Raw genomic sequence first — 16,227 nt, 5'->3', positions numbered from 1 at the left:
CATAGGACAAAAAGGTGTAAGCGGTTTATACCCAAAAGGGTGTTTTTGAATTTACTGTGTGAGTATTATTCGCGTTCCTTAATTATGTACAAATCCTGGTGATACATGCATGTGGCTTTCGTTCCCAACTAGCCAATAGTTCGAAACCACTAGTATCCCTATCCATGTGTCATGAGCGCAATTGAACTCGACGAAGATTGGTGCAACACCACCACCTAAATATTTTCCGCACGGCACAAGGCGTACAAGCAATGGATATAGAGAGGACCGAGAATGCGGTCACAAATTCTGAGCGCATACATCGTAGAAGCAAGAAATACCACCATGGTGTTGCGAACACATCGAAGAAAGATGAAACACGGTAAGATTAGGGTGCAGAGGGAGCTGGTATTGAGGCACCCTAGGTAAGATCGCCCACTGGTGACACGGAGGTGAAAAGAAGAAAGATAAAAAAATGAAAAAAGAAACCCCAACAAAACACGTTCTGTCACGGGTGAAACTACAGAGCCCAATTTCCCAGATGAAGATTAACACAGGCAGCACACACCGCGAATTAGAAATTGCGCAATTCAAAGAACTATTGTTGCTCTGTTCACGCATAGTATACAGTTCATGTCTGTACTTTTTTTTCCTATCTGTTACCTCTCCTTTTGTTGAAAAAAAAGAAAAGAAGAAGAGAAATATATAATCATGCTCTGAGACGTGCTTGTGTATTACTATGGGTTTCTTGGTTCGACCACGTTTCGAAAAGCTGGAAGTGGTTTATGTGGGGAAGGATCACAACAAAGCGTTTATCTTCCCTATTCTATACAGCCAAAAATTAATCTTTCCATATTTGTCGGTATCGCTACCAATTTGGAGAGAAGACAATAGTCATACCGCCATGTCCTTTCACTCACTGATTAATACAAAAGCTGAGCAAACAGAGCAGGATAAAAAAAAAAAAAGACGAGAAAAAAAAAAAAGAAACTCGGTGAAATCTACACTGTTCAGGCTTACAAAGTTTCACTGACATTCTCAACACCGTGCAACAGTGGCCTACTGGTATATTGCCACGTATCATCGTCTTGCGGGTTGGGGGTCCCAATGGCCCGAATTCCGCAGGTAGTCCACGCTGTCTTCGACTCAGTCGTTTCTGTTCTTCCAGGCAGTTGAGCACGGATTGTCCCGCACCTCCACCAGAAATGTCACGGATGAAAACAGGCGAGCGAGACGGCGACAAGAGCGGTAGCTCTTAGACAGAACTAGGGTAAAGGATGCTCCGGCTGGGAGCTCACAAGCTTTTATACACAGCGGGGTCATTCCATGCCAAACGTCCGAGTGCAAAATTTGACCATCGCAGATTTTGCTTTAAAAAATCAGGCGGTGTTGTTATGATAAGAAAACATCACTGATGAAGTTTCAACTCGTTAAAAAAATTTTCGGTCTTGAACTTTGCATTTGAAATTTACGAAATTGCGCAAAACCGCACCTTCAAAAAGCTAATCGCGCTGCGTAATGGATAAAGATATTGCGCGCATTTTTAGACTGGATGGAAGCTGAAACGATAATACTTACACCTGAGAACTCAAAATGCACTCTGGACATGTTTCGTGCAATTTTAATGGCATGCGAAACACTGCCAAAATTGCAAAATTTGCCATTTTATTGCACACACATACTGAACACAAGAACGCTGAAAATACTTCATCGGCAAGATACTGTAGGGCTGTACAAGATTAAAAATTGCCGTCCAGAAAAGCGGAGAATAAGTTGGTGAAAAAAATACGTGAAGTTGTCATTTTTTCGCAAAAACGGTAAGCTTTGCTTGAAATATCAAAAATGGTGGGCCGCAGAAAAATATGAGGGAAGCTCTCAGAGATAGTATCAGGTGAGTTGAACAAGCTGATAAAGTTTCAAAAAGGTATTATTTTTTGTTTCTGAAAAAATAATTTTTGAAGGTTGGCACGTGGAGCGGCCTGTGCGGCTGAACGAACGTCACGGCGAGCGCCGCAGAAGATCGACGGCGCATCATTATTTCAGTCGTCCGGTACAGGTCCTCGTACTGACGGGAACCGTTGCTTCTTAGAATACGACGTTAGTCCAACATTGATTGTGTGCTTATCAACTGGTTCGAAGCTGTGATAGCGGCGTGTGCCTGGAATCGGCGACGCGTTTTGATACCGGTGCTGTAGGAATTCACTTGCTTTCTGAACATCAAGATCCGAAACCCAGATAGGAGTGATATTTTTGAGCGCCTCTTGTGCCCAGCGGAACGGCTGTACTGGAGTCAAAATCTGCTCCGTGAATGGTCGTTAAGGGCTTGCCTTTTTAGCTAACCGCTTCAGGGTGCCCCCAATTCCATCGCATGGCCCTTTGCCGTGCGATGTAGCAAAGAACTGCCATGTCGCGTCGATCCCGAAGTCGTCAGCATGGTGGCAGAGATTAACGAATTTTTTTTTTTTTTTTTTTTGTTGAGAGCTTGTCCCATCGGAAAAATAGTGAATCTTGGTTACACCCGGGATAGCACATCTTATCTCCGTTATGATACTTTTCTGAAAAGCGTACACTGTTGGGTTGTCGTGTGTGAGATGATCTGAAATGATGGCGTAGGATTTCACGTGGAGAGAACCGTCGACCTCGCCTTGCTCGTGATAGTAGATGCATGTCGGATGAACAGTTGCTTGAAAGCTGTCCCAATGGAAACTTTGCGGCGCGTCCTGCACTATCAAACTATAATTTTCGGCAACGTCCATCACAACGATGGCATCTGTGTCGGGTAGATGGCCCTTCAGGTCGCGCAAGTATGCCTGCGACTTGCTGACCAAGTGGTGCGCCGCAAGCTCACTGATGACTTCCGCTTTCTTTCCTTGAAGTCGTCCGCTGGGAGGTTGAAGGTCTCCAGCCTACAGCGTTTACCACTCACCCACTGTTTGTACACAATTGGTTCTGTAGAATCCTGACGGTGCAGGCTGGTACTGCTCAAATGGTCTGTTAGGGCTGCCATTCCAGGGCATCGATCGCAATTCCCAGTCATGCAATGTTCGTTGTGCACGTCGCAAATGATTCGGGATATTAAGCTTTCGCAATCTTCCTTCAACCCTGCTGCGTGTATCATGAGCTTTGCATTCTGGTGGTATTGACATACACAAGTAGTGTGAGTTCCAGCTGCACCGGCGAGAACACACCACTGTGGCCTCAATGCAGTGAAGCTGGAAAACCCAACCCTCATTTCCGTATTTTGAGATTTCCAGAGTTCAAACGCCTCTCTTAGGTTCAGGAGCATCAGCCGTTTTTGTTTGCCGCGAAGTACGTCCTTTTTGCACGGCAGACACAAGGATATGGAATCGTCCTCGTAGAATGCTACAATCGCGGCCTTCACTGATTCCTGGAGCGGCCTATTTGTCCTGGGCTTCGGTTCGCTTAGAACACCGTGTGTCTCCTTCAGGCGTCGGGCTTGTCGCACGAGCCTTTCTGGGGCTCCAAAAAGTGCCATGGTGCTATCAAGGGACCATGAATTCGGCGCAAGTGTAAGAATTGCTGCCTTTTTCGAACGGCTGCCCTCCGTTCCGAACTTTCGCTTTAAATCGCCCATCAGCGCCTTGTAACCCTCCTCCAAGATGATCGACTGCCAGTTATACTACCTGTTGCACCGTCAGATGAATCTGAGGAATCCTGCTCTCCTGAGGTTAGCGGCCCTTGCAATTCAGCTTTTTCCTTCGCTGTGCACGTGACGCCACTTGGCGTTCTGTTGTCTGTTTACAGGACTATCGCCAACTGCACCGGGGCATGTGCTTGGGCCGGCCTCAGTGTCGCTCTGCCAGGCACTCAACACTTCGATATTCGATTCTCGCAACAATTCTTCTTCGCCACTTTCGCCTTTCGCCTTATAACACTGCATGTAGCACAGGGTACAAAGCCTGTTCCCAGGCACCAGCTTCAGGTAAGGCAGCTTTCGCGCAAGCTGCAACGAGATCACCTTTGTTCCTTTTCGACGAGATTCATGTTGAGAAAATGGGTTCATGCATGTCTTGGGTGCAAATACGGTCGCTTACTAACTTCTAATTAATCTCTTAATAAGGTACTTCCTAACGTAGACCTCGTAATGATGACCACATATCAATCGCGAAGTAACTGCCTTCGCTCGAAGTATTACCAGTTCCCTTTCTACTTCTGGAAGATCCTCAACGTTACGCAACATGATTTCAGAATAGACAGTGCGATGGCACATTCCTGGCCCAAAACAACACGCGGGAGACACGCAGCTCCTGCGAAATGGGAACATTTACAATGTTAATCTTGCGCATGAACTTTGGAAGTGACAGTTAAACTCGCGACAAACGGATAGGCCAAACTGAAATTACATTTCTGACTTTCGTGATATATAGCTATAGTTTGGCAGGCACTGTGCTAAATTTGTGCGTGGCAGAAATATTACGTGGAGCCCCGTCTGTTTTTAGTTGCGCTTGTGACAGTACCATGTGCTCTAAATTCGATAAAACGACCGTAAACGTCGCGAAACGTAAAGGTGTGCCAAAGAGATGTTAAAACTTGCCATCCCAGTGGTCATTTGCTGCAACAGGAAGTTCTCGGGACGAAACTTCTCTGAAAGCATCCATAGCTGCCGAAACTGCATTACGAAGCCCACTCATGTAGCAGACGACTCTTAGCAGACGACTGAAGTGTTGATGCGCCGTCGATCGGCTGCATCGCCGGAGCTCTCCGTGACATTTGTTCGGCGGCACAGAGCGCTCCACATGCCAACCTTCAAAAATTATTTTTTCGGAAACAAAAAATAATACCTTTTTGAAACTTTCTCAGAGCGCTCAATGCACCTGATACTATCTCAGAGAGCTTCCCTCGTATTTTGCGCGGCCCACCATTTTCGATATTTCGAGCCAAACTTACCGTTTTTCAGAAAAAATGACAATTTAACGTATTTTTTTCGATAACTTGTCCTCCGTTTTTCTGGACGGCAATTTTTAATCCTGTACACCCCTACAGTATCTTGCCTATAAATTATTTCAAACGCTCTTGTGTTCAGCATGTGCGTGAAATAAAATGGCAAAGTTTGCAATTTTGGCAGTGTTTTGCGTGCCATTGAAATTGCACGGAACATGTCCACAGTGCGTTTTGAGACTTCAGGTGCTAGCATCATTATCTCAGCTGCCATCCCGTCCAAAAATATGCCCAATTTCATTCTCCATTACGCAGCGCGATTAGTTTTTGAAAGGTGCGGTTCTGCGCAATTCCGTCAATTTCATATTCAAATTTCAAGGCGAAAAAAATTTTTAACGCGCAGAAAGATGATCAGTAATGTTTTCTTATCATAACAACACCGCCTGATTTTTTAAAACAATATCTGCGATGGTCAAATTTTTTACTCGGACGTTTGACGTGGAATGACCCAGTCGGCGAACATTGTAGAAAGCGCGCGTCGGTGAAGTAGAGGAAGTAGAGAAGCTTCTCCAAGGTCGTCGATCCGTCCATGAAGTTGATGCGAGCGAGGGAACAGATGCTTCTGCAAGCATCGCTGGCTAATCAGCGCGGCGTGTCCTGGATCTCAGCCCGTCGCTCGACGGCTCCCCGCCCGCTGCCGCTGTTCCGTGTGGTCGCTTCAAAGATGATACGTGGCATCCTTCGAGCCCTTCCTGGGTAAATGTGACTCTAGTCGTGTTCAACTTAAAGGGGCCGTAAACAGGCCACCAAACATTTCTGAAATAATGATACCCCATGAAAGAGCGCAGATCATAATACCCAAATATACATTTCGTTCGGCTCGTGCCAGCTCATTGACCCATATAACTGCTTTCAAAGATGAGTAACCAGCGAGCCTCTCTCCACCACGCATACGTTACATGGCTACGTAGCGTTTTGCCGTCGAATCGGGGGGCCGAGCTGCGCACATGACGTTTCAAATTACCAGCCAATAAACATACTTCGTTATCAGCTGTGAGTCGGAGCGCTCAGTTTGTTTGTGTGAATCGACGTTTTGCGCTCCGTGGTTCCGAATTTCAACGTCATGACATCTTCAACATCTACGGCTGGCGCAAACGTCAACAGTTGGGCTGCTATCACATGACGCGATTCGAACCCGGGTTCCTCCCAGTCACGACGTGACATGGCCAGCACGCTATCCACTGTACCACGCGAGCTAGTGACGCGATGCCGCGTGGCTCAAACCAAAGTACGGCAGCCCAGTTGTCGGAACCATTCGAAGATGACGAAGATGTTCCATCGCGCACATACCTAAGATTCCGGAACTGTAGTCCCGGATATTCATTCGCGCTCGTGGTGTGCTACTGCCCAGAAAACGTAGTGCGCGTATGATACCTAAATTAAACGCATTTCTTTTTCAGTTTGAGGCTGTAATTGTTTAGATTTTGAATAGAAGAGGATTAACGTTCATCTAGTCCAATTCCCCATTTGAAATAAAATCATACGTGGAACACTCGATCGTAATTGGCGATGAAAGCGCTACGTCAAAATGACGTAAAGTTAGAGCGCGGGGCGGAGCTAAAATGCGAAAGAGTGCAGTGAATATTTCATCCGTATGCAAGCGCCTTTTGTTTTTGAGCGTTAGTAATTGCAAGGAGTTTTCACTGCATAAATTTCATTAATATAACACAAAAAAATGTGCACCTTTTGTACCTGTTTACGGCCCCTCTAAGAAGAAGAAGAAGACATCTAGCCCGTCAGCTTTCAAAATATTACTGCGCCGCATGTAGGATATGGCTGGACACAGAGAGCAGGCCACGGTAGCTCAGACGGTAATATTGTTGGCTTGCTGAACTCAGTCACTGGTTCGATCCCGGCCGAGGATGGTAGCAGTGTGGGGGAGTTAAACATTGCTTCCAGCACTGCGTGTTGGAGATTTCCGGCGCACCTCAAAAGAACCCCAGGTGGTCGAAATTAGCCGCAGTAATACCCTGCGGCACGAGCAGCATGTCGCGATACAGGGCAGACGAACCTTACGTGTAACATCACGGCACCATTATTTTGGACACAGAGAGGTCACGCTCCTTCCTGCGCGAGTTAATGTAATCACTCTGCTTCCGTATAGACCGTTTACAGTAGAGTTATCTGGGCGCCGCCATCTTAGCGCACGTGACCTTGCGCGCCACTGCTTGCCTTCTCTTTCGACTGCCTGTTGACATGGCGCACGTAGTACGGCGGTGCAACCCAGAGACGCTTTCCACGATTTTAAACTTTTTGCAATGAATTCCGGATGGAAGGATGTCATGAGGCTTTGGCCGAAGCTTCAACGCTCAGGTGAGTGATTTGCCTTGATTTAGAGTGACATTTCTGTCCTCGTGCGTCCCACATGATCGGCCCCACTGTGCTCGAGTTACTATATATTTCGGCGTTTTTTTTTTTCTCTTCTTTTGTTGGGCATACGTTACGTTGTGGGTACGTTCGTAGTGTAATATCGTAAGCTCGTGATTTCTTGGTTTTTATCGCAAGAGTTGGGGTACATGAGAGCTTGTAGCCACTAAAGGAAAGCTTCAGTGTTTTATAATTTTGTTGTTACAACTACCTGGGAAAGATATGCATGTAAGGGCTGTTATGTTGTCGTTATGTAGTAGCATACTTTTATTGTTGATTTCAGATGTATACAACCACATGATCAACGAGCTAGAGGGAGACGGAAAGCCTGCGCTGAAATACAGAGAATTCGCAAACGCAAGGAAGCTGGTTGACAGCGGCCATGTCGGTGTAGTACTGTGCCAGTGCAACGATGGTGTATGAATTTTAAAGGCCGACATCAGGTCGACACAAACAGTGAGCAGAACGTGTAGAGAGACTCGCTTCGGGCCCACTTTGGCGGCAGCATGCACATGTAAAGCGGGTTTGAGCAGCAGGTGCAGTCATATTTGTACACTGGTCATCAAGGTTGTAGAGGCGACAAACAAGGGGCTCACGAGTGCTTCGTGCACTGACAAGGCATGTACGTGGAACGGTTCAACTGCGAGGAACGTGACCCCTGCTACTATTGGGGAAGTTTATTCTCACAAGCAGCAGCCAACGCCTACAGCAGAGTTTGGGGCTCACACAGAAATGCTGCGCCAATTTGAGGGCTGCATTACTTACCCTCGCTGACTTGAAATCCTTCCCGATTTGAAATCCTTCCTCTGAAGATTCGATACCTACCGTTGTCAAATCAGCTTGTTTTTCTCTCTTTGTGGAAACCCGTGCATTGCAAAATGCCTCGAACGCGGGCAGTCTTTGTATAGCGACGGGTCGTGAATTTAACAAACAGCTTCGTCCCACACGATCAGATCTCTGTCACAGTTTCTACACTCAATCACGGAACAGGTCTTCCCTCTGCTTTTTCAGATTTTGCACAGAACTGTAGCATAGCGGCAAAAAAGGTCGGAAGCACTCACATAGGCAAAGGCACTCGCAGGAGGCAAGCAATGGCGTGGCTACTGTGGCGCCATCTATTAGCGCCCGAAGCAACTTGCTGCTGTAAACGGTCTATTGGCTGTTAGGACCGGCCAATGACACTGCGCCGCGGCGCTCCCCTACTGATGGCGCTTGGTGGCGCTGCAGTATTTCTCTTGGCGCGCTATTGTATCTCCTTATCTCCAACAGCTCATGTAGGTGACGCACTAGGCTGCTTTTCCTTCTTAAGTTGAACACAACTATAGCTCAGCATTCCTAGGCTTCTTGTCTGGAAGTGTCCTCGGTTTGGCTACAAAGACATCTTTCCTTTTTCCTTTAGTTTTAGTTTAGTTTTCCTTTAGATTTCCTCCCTTTTGTTAGAGCCGCTAAGCAGCGCAACCTAGAGCCAATAATTAGGGGTATAGGGTATAGCATTCCTTTTCCTCGCCAGAGGCACTTTTCGGTGTCCGCGATTGGGCTGATCGTATCACGTGATTTCTCTTTCCAAGAACGCGCCGTCCATGTTGAGTCCCCTCCATCCAAAATCGGTTACCTCGGTTGTTAGCTGGCTCGACTGCGCGCTGTTCTCCGGCGGAGAAAGGGCAGATTGGCGTCCCATTGCTAGGCGACGCAGGCGCACCGGACCCAAGATGGCGGGCTGGCTCACCGGCGTGGCTCAGTGTCGCTACTCCGTTCTCTCTCTATTTAGTGACCCCAGCTCAAGCGAGACAGTTAGTAGAATTCATGACAGTAAACCTTTTCTCCAGTTAACCATGCTGTTGGTTTCTTATACCGGCATGTGACGCGCAAAGCAGAAAATTTTATTTCGCCCATCCTAAACAATCTTGGGAAGAGCTCCGAAGCAGGTTGGAGAACAGGTCATAAAATGCGAAGTAGTTGTAGCCCGCAGTAACATAACTGCTGTAGTTAAGTACAGAAAAATGTAGTTTAACTACTAGTTATAATTACATTCCCAGAGATAGCTTCTAACAACTTTTTAACTACTATGCAGTAGTTTAACTAGATGTAGTTAACTACTTCCCATCATTGTCCACAACCATGAACCCCAACACTGGGGGTTTAAATTTTTTATGGTGTTATACCACCCGCCCAATTTTTGTCGCTGATTCACTAAGGAGAAATCACGAGAACAACCAAGCTCTCGGGCAAATGGCAATTTCAGGGACACGGTGCGTTGATTTTGTTGTGTAGCCTAAGCTGACACATTTTGATTTTCAAACACTGTTGCCTATATTTTCTGACTGTCAAGTATAAAACAAATAAACACTTGAAAAGAAAGATTCAAATGTGAATAATGTCAAATAAATGTCAAATGTGTACTTTTACATCATTTACACATTTCAACGAAGAGAAAAACAAATATAAATTCACAACAGGTCATAGGTTGATTTAGTCTGCAGTCTGCTCCAGAGGGAATAGTGGGAAGTAACCGCGTCGGCTTCTCCCGCAACATGGCCGGCGCAGCTCAGTTCGACGAAAGCGCAACAGGTGGCGCTCATTTTTGAAATGGGTCTATTGTGCTTTTCCGGAGGCCTCACAGCGGTGGGCAACGTCTCGACTGACGCCCTAGAGGAATGTGCGTCATGGGCCGACTTCTAAGGGAAAACCAACGGAAAACCCCAGACACCACAGTCGGCACCGGGATTCGAACCCGGGTACCTCCCAGTCTCGACGTGACATGGCCAGCACGCTAACCAATGAGCCACGTGATTCGTGCTATCCAGTGTAATGGCTGTAATGCGCATCAACCCTGAACAAACGGAAAGCAGGGCTTGCGTGCATAACGCTTAGGATGCGTAGCTGTCAGCCTTTGCTTTCAGTTCTATAATACATATATACGGGTCCAATCATGCTCACCGTGACTAATTGGCATCCGTGAAAAAATGCAAGAACAAAGCGAGTCGTGTGTTCCTGTCGTCCCTCTGTGTGCCCAGACTCAGGCTAATGCGAGCTTGCACCTTTGGAAGCAAAAAGACGTACATGTCGTAGACCTCAAGTGAGACAGTTTCAGCAACATTGCCCGTGTAACTAGTGTAGCATCAAACAGTATACAAAATGGCTTCAAAATACAATACGTACAAGTTTTCTGTAACACAGATGCACAACTTTCCCGCCATGTTTTCCGCACACAGATTCTTGTTTATGGAAGGAGGGCTTGGCTTTGCAGTGTTGCCAACATTCTAGACGAATGATCCGCCAAAGTAGCCAACCGATTCCGGTAGAATCCGCTAAATTTTGCGAAGAAGCCGCTAAAACCGCTCAACGCTGAAAAGTGCATGAACACGTTGAGATTTATGTAATTTCACCTCTGCGTATGGTGTTCTTCTTCTTCTACCAATGAGATAATGGCCGTGAGCCGTGTTCTGGAGCGTGCTTCGCATTCTCGTTCATTTCTTCGTCGTCGTACCGGGGAGGTCGTACTCGAAGCAGCTCTTCGCGTGCCAGCACCACACCGAAGTACTAGAACCAGCACTATACCGTTTCGTCCAATCTGCCGCCGTTCTGAACCGTACCTTAGCACAGGGTCCCGAAGCCATTCCTTGCAAAGTTTCTGTTTGTAACTCACTTTTGGCATTTCAACAAACGAGAAGAGTGCACACTGCCACGGACGCTAGTGAAGAAGAGAAACGAAGCCACCTCGCAATGGGAACAGCAATCGGCAGACTTTGTGGGCTACTATAAGAGGGAGCAAGATGTCCATACAATCTTTAATTCGGGTTCTGGTGCAAAAACTCGGTTTATGTGTCATCGTTTCCCCTAGTCAACAATACTGTGCTGGGTGAGAGCAGCATTTAAGGTCTTAGTAGTTAGGGCCACTTAGATGTGTTTATGTGCATACTCTGGCGTTCGGAATCCACCACGGAAACAAATAGCCGCGCTACCAAGGTAAAGTGTGCTACACCAGCTACAAGGGCTGCATCCGTCTCGAAAGTGATGGTCGTAATCTTGTGCTGAATGTGACTTGTTAGTTACTCTAAAAGTGTGTTTTTTATTTGTTTGTTTTTTGCGCGACATGATTTTTCGCGTTTTTCGAGACCGCCAAAGAATTCGCAAATTTAATTGTACCCTCGAAGTCGACAGTCACCGAGATATATGAGCTTGCGTTTTTCGCGAATAGTATAGGGTGTTTTCACATGACGTCAAGCGAACCCGTTTGGACTCCATGGTGGTGGTCACTTTTCGGCGCAGCTGCCGGACTTATCTAGCATTCTAGTGTTGAAATCCGGACGCGTCCGTACCCCTCTTTTATCCCAAAGGCGCTTCGTCATTGTCGTTCTCACATTTTCTTTTATGAAAACTATGGTTGTCGCATCGAAAAATAGCGCAGTTTGTCATCTTGCAATGCCGCTAGCACGAAAAGTGACCATCAGTGGGAGGAGCTTCCGAGCATGTCACGTCACTGCACGTCACGCAATGACGTCATGCACATGTGGTCCCGCCCACTGGTGGTCACGCTTCTGCAGCTAGCTGAACTGTGTCCTCGTGGTATTTGTTTTTGTACGCGACGCTATGGTAAACTGCGCTATTTACGGTTGTAACGAGAGAAGTTTCCGCAAGAAAAAGAGGAAGAGAGAAGAGGAAGACGAGGATTCACGTGAGACGTCGCTGGTAAACGAATATTTGCAAAATGACGATGACGAAAATGTTGCAGAAGAGGAGGAGCGACGAGTGGCTCTCACGCATCAACCGAAAAGACATGCAAGCAAGTGCCACCCATTACAGAATTTGCAGCAAACACTTCATATCTGGTGAGCTGATGTTTTGATCTGGTATGCTTCGCATTACGTGCAAAAGTATTCAGTCTTTACCTGATATGAGCGGCAGCGACAGCTAGAGTTTAGAAGAACATAACTAGGCCAGTTTCAGGTGAACCACCACTTCTGTACGATGTCAACAACCCGTACTGGGCACCAAGCGTCCAGCTTGGTCACAACAAGTGACTGCACTGTAATTTAGACAGGTACCTGGTACTTGTTCATTGTGTCTGTCTTCATGCATATCTCATACTGTGTCATTGCGATTTCATGTAGATACAGTAGGCGCAAGAATAGGGCAGCATGCCAGGCAGGAGTTGCAAGGCACCTCACAGAACTCAAAAATGTGCCTGTGGCTGACAGTGCTGGTACAGACACAGAAGCATCAGAGTGTGGACTCAGTTGAGGTAGTGGTCATCTTACCATTAAACTTACTAACATGTTAAGTACTTTAATCCAGATAATTTGCAAAAGGATATGCTTTGGTGACTTAAATGATGTGAAATTTTGATTTAGACATTTCGGTGGATCACCCATTTGCAGATGATGAAGACGGGCAACTACAGGATGCGCTTTCACATGACAAGGCAATTGCATCGGGTAAGTTTCAAGTTGTGCGTAGCAATTCATTGCTAGATAACTGACAGGACCTGTTCACATTTTTGCAGATATCTCCATGGCTGATATTCTCCGACTTGAAGAAGAAATCCGAAGGTTAAACCACGAGGTCTACAAGCTGAAGGCACATATGGCACATACGAGAAATGACACAAGCGTATTTTCAGAATGACTCTTCTGCAGTGAAGTTTTACTCTGGACTTCCCAACTATGCAATGTTGCTTACAGTTTTCGATTTGGTTGAGAACCATGTCCACCATACATCTTGCAATTCTTTGACGAAATTTCAGGAGATAATGTTAACTTTGGTTCGGCTTTGTTTAAACGTGCCTCTTCAAGATCTCGCTTAGGTTTTCGGTGTCAATATCAACAGCATCACGAATAGTTGAGAAGTGGATAAATGCAATGTATGTCTGTCTAAAGGGTCTGGGGTCGGATTCACAAACGCGATCGTAAGTTACGCTAAGATGCGCTAAGACGTCGTAGCCTGCGACGCGCGTACGACGGCGTCGTAAGCGCGATTCACAAAGCTATCGTAGTGGATAGGGTACCCCCCTTTGACGAGGAAGAGGAAGTTGCTCGCTTCCTGTCACGTGCACCTCGGAGACAAACAGCCAAAGGGTGCGAGACTATGTTTTCGCTATTGTAACGATGACGAAAATTTGTGATCGCACCAATAAGAGTCGTCCCATTAGAAGAAGACGAAGTTGTTCGTCCCCAAATTTTTTGTTACTGCACGTGCTCACGGCCTTTCGGTAGCCATAATGGATGCCATGCAATCACAGGCGAAACGCGTTCGATGACACAGCAAATATATTCCCAGTATGTTCGTCTCGGGGAGGTGGTGGGTGAGGGTGTTTTGTAAACGGTGTGTGGCACTCAGTTTTGCAGCTTTTATGGCTTCTTTTGCCTTTCTTGCAGACAATTTGGAGGGGTGTTGGGGGTGTTTTAGCGGGGTGTAGGGGATGCTTAAAAACCCTGCGGCCCGATTTTACGGAGCACAAAGTTGAAGCGTTTGTTGAAGGTTACCAAGCAAAAAGTGCCTCAATGTCACTTGGTCTCGAAGGTTCTGTCTGGGATGGTCTGGAAGGTTCTGTGGCAAAGTGCAATGCGTTGGCGCGTATTACGGAGTCTTTGTTTCCCGTCTCCAAATCCACCGCTGCCAAATAACGCCGCCATCTTTCTTCGTAAGACTGCTCGGGAGCTCTCGCAGGATTCCGCCGTAAGCTGCGAAGATTTTGCGACGCGCGCCCTTCGTGAATCTACACTTCGTCGTAACTTTCCCGTACGACGGAGTTACGACAGATTCCGTCGAAACGAGCTCTTTGTGAATCCGGCCCCACATCCCGTTCCGTCCCGATGAGTCCGCCCTACCGTGCAAAGTGCCAAGTGTTCAAATTTCACAGTTGTGTTTGGACCTTCTTTCTGCTACGCCATCCATTACATCGTTATCGTCCGTCAGCACCACTGATCTCTACAGTATAGGCTGGATCGCGGATAGGGTGCTCCACAGCGTGGTCACCGGCCGCCATATTGGTTGGCCCAACGCATTCTGTCGTCTGCATTTAGTTCAAGCGGGGCTGCCCGTATTTTTTAAAATTTCCTTTAAACTAAAGGGCATGTCATGCCTGTTTAAACCGCAATAAATACTTCAAATCAAATCGCTTCCTATTGTTTCCTATGGGAGCAGCCGGCGCAAGTGGGCCCTCCAACATGGCGGCCCGAATGCACGCCTCTCCCCCACGAGCCCCTCTCACATGCGCGATCCAGCCATTATACATAGAGATAAGTGGTCGGCACCTCTGTTGTCATTCGAGAGCGAACACAGGCTCGGACACTTTCACAAACAAGGAATGATTTGCAAAAGCGAGGAAACAAAATACGGAATGCACGAAAGCGGAAGCGCCACTAATTGTATCGATAATTAAGCCCAGAAAGGAAGTACCATCGCGCCACCTCTATTGTTAGCACTAATTAATGAGACAGTGACGTCAGAGTCGGTATTCGCGGCATATATCAAAACGCGTCCGAAGGCTTACTTTGTTACTTATTAATTGCTTTGTTCCACACTCCCATTCCTGTCAGCAGCGTCGGTGGATGCCGGCATTATGCCCGTCACGTTGACCCCAGTGTCAGCAGAAGCTTTAAGCGTTACACAGTTGAAGCAACAAAGGTGAACTATGTCAAAGCGTTAAAAAACAAATTTACATACATATACCTTCGTTTTTTGTAACGCTACACTGATCCTATTTTAGTCTCTGCACCTAATTATCGTGCGTTTTGCACGTATACTATGATGCCTAATGTTTTCCGAATCCCTTTCGTACAGATGAACTTCCACTGTCATAGCGTAAAAATACTATTTGGTTCGATCAGCAGGTGAAAACAATAAGTATAAAAAGCTTCAGGATTACAAAGGGAATTATGAAATCCGAGAGAAAGTTTCTAATATATTACGCGCGTCGCTAGAAAGGGTCGTGCTGCTGTGAGCCAGTGGAAATTAATTGCATCGCGTGAAGAGCTTGCAGATATGATGATTACATGCGCGTTCTGTGTCGTAATCAACTTCCGTGTTACCGTGACCTTCAGTGAAAATATTCATTACAGCTTCCGGAACGAAGATGGAACGAGTATTGCTTTTCTTTTACAGTTCCCATTTATTCTGCTTACTGGTGGCAATGCTGAATGGGAAGTAAGCATCCGGAAATTAGTGCCCTCCCTAAGCAGTTGTGTGATCGCCCGTGTAAGTACCAGAGCGGATGTCCGCTCACTTGAGGCGCTTGCACAGTGAAAAAGTGACACAAAACAATCGGTATCTGCTGCCTCCTCGAGGCACTTTTGTTTCCATTACCTCTGGAATGAGACATCTGTCTTATTTTCGCACAGCTTTTACTCTGGAAGTTTTCAATGCATTCTAACGACAAGGAGGGACTTTAAAGTGCGCGTGATCGGGCCCGGCGTGACCTCCCTCCGTTACATCAAATATGGTGAGCTATGCACAAAACACAAGGACAATACACTCTCCCGCGCGGCAGGTGTTCCCGCTCTAACTTCCCTCTCCACCGCGCGGAACGATCGTTCCATGAGTATCTGTTTCTCTACGTGCAGCCATAGAAGCCAACTTAATCTGTAAGTTTGAATTTCAAACACGTCAAGCATAATTTACTTATTTGTTTAATGGCCTTTTCCCCCTATTTATAATTCACTGGCTTGCACTGTGGCATTGAGGAGTGCTCAGTCACCCTCGCAGGTGTATATCGCTCGCTGAGTGACCCCTGGTTTACCAATCCCGAACGATGCGCGGGTACCCAGGGCTGACGAGCCGCAAACACGGCGAAACACGTGTCCTCTGGTGCTGTCGCATCGTTCCATGACTATCTGTTTCTCTACGTGCAGGCATAGAAGCCAACTTAATCTGTAAGTTTGAATTTCAAACACGTCAAGCATAATTTACTTATTTCTTTAATGG

The 16,227-nt window shown here is 46.6% G+C and overlaps 1 protein-coding gene and 1 long non-coding RNA gene across 10 annotated transcripts; one reads left to right on the top strand and one right to left on the bottom strand.

Moving 5' to 3' along the window:
• Nucleotides 1-5,352: 5,352 nt before the first annotated feature.
• On the bottom strand, nt 5,353-10,655 carry LOC135401176 (uncharacterized). Its single transcript, XR_010424744.1, has 3 exons — nt 10,465-10,655; nt 10,243-10,343; nt 5,353-5,630 (listed from the first exon to the last, which is right to left on the bottom strand). It is a non-coding gene; the product is annotated as an uncharacterized LOC135401176 (long non-coding RNA).
• A 126-nt stretch (nt 10,656-10,781) lies between these two features.
• Nucleotides 10,782-13,102, top strand: LOC135401151 (uncharacterized). 9 transcript variants are annotated; one of them, XR_010424742.1, is made up of 4 exons: nt 10,782-12,134; nt 12,253-12,547; nt 12,684-12,740; nt 12,809-13,102. XR_010424742.1 is itself a non-coding variant. In XM_064633397.1 (4 exons), exons 1-4 carry the CDS (start codon nt 12,014-12,016, stop codon nt 12,857-12,859), a joined length of 360 nt encoding a protein of 119 aa, XP_064489467.1. In that variant the 5' UTR covers nt 10,782-12,013; the 3' UTR covers nt 12,860-13,102. The 9 variants fall into 9 exon arrangements, 4 of the variants coding, with proteins under 4 accessions (XP_064489467.1, XP_064489448.1, XP_064489457.1 ...); XR_010424738.1 differs by having other exon boundaries at nt 12,247-12,547; XR_010424734.1 differs by having other exon boundaries at nt 12,242-12,547.
• The last annotated feature ends 3,125 nt before the right edge of the window (nt 13,103-16,227 follow it).

This window comes from Ornithodoros turicata, chromosome 1, assembly GCF_037126465.1.
Source record: "Ornithodoros turicata isolate Travis chromosome 1, ASM3712646v1, whole genome shotgun sequence".
Taxonomy (NCBI): Eukaryota; Metazoa; Arthropoda; class Arachnida; order Ixodida; family Argasidae; genus Ornithodoros; species Ornithodoros turicata.
The sequence above is the reverse complement of the archived record's forward strand: the minus strand, read 5'-3'. Positions and strand labels throughout refer to the sequence as shown.

Coding starts and splice junctions, on each gene's coding strand:
- LOC135401151 (XM_064633367.1), top strand. CDS start 12,014: ATGACGATGACGAAAATGTTGCAGAAGAGGAGGAGCGACGAGTGGCTC. Junction 12,135..12,416: donor CAGCAAACACTTCATATCTG/GTGAGCTGATGT, acceptor GATTTCATGTAG/ATACAGTAGGCGCAAGAATA. Junction 12,551..12,656: donor GTGTGGACTCAGTTGAGGTA/GTGGTCATCTTA, acceptor ATTTTGATTTAG/ACATTTCGGTGGATCACCCA.